The 5,295-nt window shown below is 37.7% G+C and overlaps 2 protein-coding genes across 3 annotated transcripts in view; one reads left to right on the top strand and one right to left on the bottom strand.

Annotated features, from left to right (window-relative positions):
- LOC118753116 (adenosylhomocysteinase-like) overlaps positions 1-1,841 on the bottom strand; it is a 2,585-nt gene extending 744 nt beyond the window's left edge. Inside the window, exons 1-5 of the mRNA XM_036487981.1 lie at positions 1,626-1,841; positions 1,310-1,500; positions 891-1,006; positions 585-810; positions 4-518 (exon numbers count right to left, since the gene is read on the bottom strand). Coding sequence (XP_036343874.1) covers positions 4-518; positions 585-810; positions 891-1,006; positions 1,310-1,500; positions 1,626-1,647 — 1,070 coding nt within the window. The 5' untranslated portion in view covers positions 1,648-1,841. The remainder of the gene's footprint in view (positions 1-3; positions 519-584; positions 811-890; positions 1,007-1,309; positions 1,501-1,625) is intronic.
- A 1,376-nt stretch (positions 1,842-3,217) lies between these two features.
- The window catches only part of LOC118733532 (neuroglian), a 195,052-nt gene continuing 192,974 nt past the window's right edge, over positions 3,218-5,295 (top strand). Inside the window, exon 1 of one of the 2 annotated variants that reach the window (XM_036462948.1) lies at positions 3,218-3,270. The gene's annotated coding sequence lies outside the window, so the exon portion shown is untranslated. Of the gene's footprint in view, positions 3,278-5,295 lie in introns of both variants that reach the window. The other variant, XM_036462949.1, reaches the window with a different exon arrangement.

The raw sequence follows: 5,295 nt of genomic DNA, 5'->3' as shown, positions 1-5,295 counted from the left end.
GACATCACGAAGCTGGGATGACCGTGCGCGCAACCCAAATTTACCAAACGTCCTTCGGCGAGCAAAATAATATGACGTCCATTGGAGAGCGTATAACGGTCCACTTGTGGCTTAACATTTATCTTCTCCTTGGCATTGGCATTAAGCCAAGCTACATCAATTTCACAATCGAAATGACCAATGTTGCAAACGATCGCATCGTCGGGCATGTGTAGGAAGTGAGCGCCAGTGATGATGTCCTTGCAGCCTGTGGTGGTTACAAAAATAGTCGCTTCCTTGCATGCCTCTTCCATGGTGGTAACTTCATAGCCTTCCATTGCAGCCTGCAAAGCGATTATTGGATCGATTTCTGTGACAATAACACGTCCGCCAAAGCCACGTAACGCTTGTGCGCAACCTTTGCCGACATCACCGTAGCCGGCAACGCAGCATACTTTACCAGCGATCATGACGTCTGTGGCGCGCTTAATACCATCAATTAGCGATTCGCGACAACCGTATAGATTATCGAATTTGCTCTGTGGAAATAGTAAAATAAATTATGTTATTTGGTTGCATTTAATTTGCATTGAATTCAAGCAAACCTTCGTCACCGAGTCGTTAACATTGATGGCAGGAACACCTAGTCGACCTTCCTTCATCATTTTGTACAAATTATGTACACCGGTTGTGGTTTCTTCGCTCAAGCCCTTGATGTCTTTAAGGTACTGTGGGAACTTTTCGTGCACCAAGTTAGTTAAATCGCCCCCGTCATCGAGAATCAAATTCAATGGCTTATCATCAGCGAATACCAGAGTCTGCTCAATGCACCTGAACGAAAAGTAAAAGTTGCTTAGACTTCCAGCATAAAAACTATTCTTTTTTTTTTTAATTTCGACTGGCTTACTTACCATAAGTATTCCTCATCGGTCTCACCCTTCCAGGCATAAACTGGTACGCCAGTCTTCGCGATAGCTGCAGCTGCATGATCTTGTGTACTGAATATATTACAGCTTGACCATTGAACCTGAAAGCGAAAGCAGGAATAATTTCAAAGTTTTACAAAACTATCTAATAACAAATCTCGCTACTTGAAAAGAGGCGAGTAATATTATCATTATCGCATTGTTTTGAACTATTGGCCCTGTTAGAATTATCTATAAATAGTCGCTTAGCAGCACATAATTGCCTACGTGAAATATATGAGATAGTAATAATGTACGAGCGTCACATTCGAAACAAAACAAAGGTGATAAGCGCTTTTATAGAATTCCGCCCTTGGCCTGCCTCCCAAATTTAAGATAAGTACATAGGTATATGTGTTACTTACTTCTGCGCCCAGCTCCACGAGTGTCTCTATCAATACGGCGGTTTGTACTGTCATATGGAGACAGCCAGCAATACGTGCACCCTTCAACACCTTTTGTGGACCATACTTCTTACGAATGGCCATTAGGCCAGGCATCTCATTCTCCGCGATTATGATGGCTTTGCGACCATACTCAGCAAGGTTGATATCGGCTAATAATGTGTTAATAATTAATTATTTTCTATTAAGTGGTTCGTTTTATGAAAGGCGAAAAAAAGGGTATTTGCATGGTCCAGCTGTTTTTAGCGGCTAAACTTAACCTCTTTAGCATACTCACCAACTTTGTATTGTGGCTTCATTTTATCCTATTTGTGTTTGAGTAGGAACTAAAGAAGTAATTATAAAAATATCTTAATTGTTGCCGATTAAGGATATAGACACTATTTTATATGAATTTGGCGCAAATTCACATTCAGCACTCACAACCGGCTTGAATGGAGATGAAGGAAAAAGTAAACTTGAATCTGCTTGGAGTCTGATCAGAAAAACAAAACGCGTGCGTTGAAAATAATCATTCAGGGTTGCACGTACATAATCAGTTTTTGGTAATATAGTAATCGGTTTTATTAGATAAGGAATGATTATGAATTATCCAAAGAACCTTAAATTTTTTCTTTGTTTTTATATTTAGAACATTATTCTTTGTTTTAAAAAAAAATAAATAAAATTCTGAAGAAAAACTTACAAAATTTCAGAAAAGCTGCCAAATATGACACGCGATCTACATAAATGAATCTTCCACTTCTAAAAAATTACTGTCGAATACCTGTCAAAGAAGACGCAAATTCGATAAGAATTATGCCCCAAATAACTCGATATTTAAAACTAAATTTTTGTAATTATTTCAAATGGGTATTTAAAATTTTAATTTATTGGGCACACAACATCACTAAGTTATATCTGTTATATGGCAACTTACCTGCTCCAAGTGGAACTTATTGGAACCCACAAACGCGAAAATTGGTGGTGAATTAAAACAGGGTTGCAACTTTGAGCATTGAACTGTGAGAAATACTTGTAAACACTTGTTTACTAAACAATGTATAAAAATCTTTAATAAAAAATTATTGAAGTCGATTCACATACAACAGCTATCGTTATTGTTACGATTAGCCTTGAATACTTGACGAATTTCCTAAATCCTTCCGATCTGTATCACTGGATTATTATATAAACGCTCAAAGTAAGTATTACAAAACATTACAATATTTGTTAAGGCAATTGATCTCCGCACTCGTTTTATGCTACACTGTTCAACACTTTAATGCACTCATGGATGGGACCTATTTGCAGTGTTTACTGCGGCAACGATCGAGATCCGTATGAAAAATTTGCAGGCAAAGGCAACAACAACGATATTATCCTGATAGAAATCTAGTTCAATTTATGATCTACTGTGTTTGTTTTGTTTCACTGACAATTTGCTGCACGCATTGGTAGCACTGACAAATGAATGTATACACAAATAGATATTTTGCCATTTGTTTCTCTTAACTTGATTCAAATGAATCGCCTTTATGTTTAATATTTATTTAAGTGAATATTATTTCGTTTATGCAAATGTACTGTTCCGCATTTAGTGAGTTAAGTTTTATAATTTCGCCTTCCTCGTGCTACTAGTACAAAATTAGTGCTGCCAACCGCAAAAAGAACGATCCAGATCGTTGCCGTGAGAAATAATCGTGATACTTCGTTGGATAACCCAAGGAAACACAACTATTATTAACAAAAATTCACCACATCAAATTTAAGTATTGCCATTGCGCTCAAATAGTACTTTTTTCATCGAATGCGCAACGAATTGGAAATTTTGTGAGCGCATTTTCTCAACCCTGTTTCACAGTTGTGCGCGAGAAGCCGAATTGTTGAGACGCGAGTGTGGTCCGTGTTGGTTGAGCTGCTTTCATAAAAAACTAGTATTGGTAAATGGTTAACATATTTCTCTTGAGTGTACTTGAATTTTTCACCAATTCCCAATAGGCGCAAATGAATTCCGTTGAATAAAAGTGAATTAAAATAAAACTAAGTAATTTTGAAACAAATGTGTTCGAAAGCGCAGTGAAAAACAGTGAAAATAACACTAAATAGAAAAATAGCAGTTTTGTGTGTATCTTCGCTGCCGAAAAAGAAAGCTTTCGTTTTAGCCAGAGCGAAGGAAAAAATAAAAAAATAACTGCAAAGGATTTGCGTGAAATCGTCAACTTTTGATGAAAGCAAATTAGATACGGGTAAATACATGTTTTAATTTTCGTATTTAAGTAAAGTTTGCGTATAAAAAATTAATTATAATTGTGCGCATTTGATGCGTGGAGTTGGCCAAAAGCGTGAAAAAAACCTGAATACGGTGGCGGCGGCAGCAGCAAACAATCGGATTCAGTCAACGAACGCGTCGACGCTTCTCATTGTTTTTTAAACATCTATGCAAGTGTGTGTATGCGCGATTTGAGTTGCTTCGCTGCGCTTGTTCTAAGCTATGTTTATAAAATATGCTGACTTGCAATCGCACGAAAATACAATAAAAAGAATTACAAAAATTATGGCTGCAATAAACTCTAATTTCATAATAAACTGAATTGTGCGCTTAACCATGCACAATAGAGCTGCAATACTGCACCCCGTTGGCTGTTATCCGTTGGTGTTGTTGTTTGTTGCGGTGGTTGTGGCAGCAGCGAAAAATTCGTTAGATATACAACAACTACATGCATGAAGCAAAATAAAAAGGTAGAAATAAAATTAAAAAAAGCTAGCAACAACGGTGACTTCACGACGCTTCCCAGAGACAACGACGGTAGCGTCGCGTCAGAAAACTGGCGTGCAAAGCACCGAAAACAAAAACAGGTTTCTACATGTACGCTGACGTTGACGCCGTCGCTGCTGTCGCTGCTTTTGCGTTTCCACGTTGAAAGGTGGGGCAGAACGTGACCAGTGTTGCCAAGCTCACCCCTTACCGATCCGCGCGCGCTCATAAAAAATGTTAATTTTGGTTGGTCAAACTTCAAAATGTTTGATTTGAAATTCAAATAAGTAAGAAAATGCTTAAAAGAGAATGCGTATATGTGCAATAAGAGTGGCTGATAAATAAGTTTGTCGAGATGGAATATGAAAATGTTGCTTTTTTGAAGGCCAACCACAAAACAAAACAGGGAGTTGGCCGCTTTATTGAAATTGATGACTTCAGATTGGAACCGAAAGAGACGTGCATCATTAAATTATGTTCTTTGTTGGGTTTTCCTCCGCACCAAATACAAATGTACATATATACAGTGGCGGCAGAAATAATAGACTCGTCGCAATATTTATTTGGGAGTGTCTATTTACACGCGCCACGGTAACTTTTACCGTGGATCCACGGTAAAAAATACCGTGGATCTACGGTAAAATTACCGTGGATCTACGGTAAAAATTACCGTGGATCTACGGTAAAATTACCGTGGATCCACGGTAAAAATTGCCGTGTATCTACGGTAAAAATTGCCGTGTATCTACGGTAAAAATTACCGTGGATCTACGGTAAAAATTACCGTGGATCTACGGTAAAATTACCGTGTATCTACGGTAAAAATTTCCGTGGATCTACGGTAAAAATTACCGTGGATCCACGGTAAAAAATTACCGTGTATCCACGGTAAAAATTACCGTGTATCCAAGGTAAAAAAATTACCGTAGAACCACGGTAAAAATTTACTGTGGATCCACGGCACTTTCTGAAGATTTTTGCTTGACGAAGAAGATGTTTGATTTCCGAAGTGCGCGAAGAACCACCTTTTTAATGTAGATGTGCGGTAAATGATATTTTTTTTTTAAACGACTTCAAAGAAAACTAAGAGGTTATCTATTCGACATGTACATACGTCGTATGTGTGTATGTATGTATATTTGTTAATTGTATGTTTGTTCGCGCATAACTTCTTTGTTTGTTAACCGATTTGAATGATTCTTTGGCCTTA

This window comes from Rhagoletis pomonella, unplaced genomic scaffold, assembly GCF_013731165.1.
Source record: "Rhagoletis pomonella isolate Grant_MI unplaced genomic scaffold, Rhpom_1.0 Rhpom_scaffold_00002, whole genome shotgun sequence".
In the NCBI taxonomy this organism is placed as follows: domain Eukaryota; kingdom Metazoa; phylum Arthropoda; class Insecta; order Diptera; family Tephritidae; genus Rhagoletis; species Rhagoletis pomonella.
Note: the sequence above shows the minus strand (reverse complement) of the source record. Positions and strands in the feature narration are given on the sequence as shown.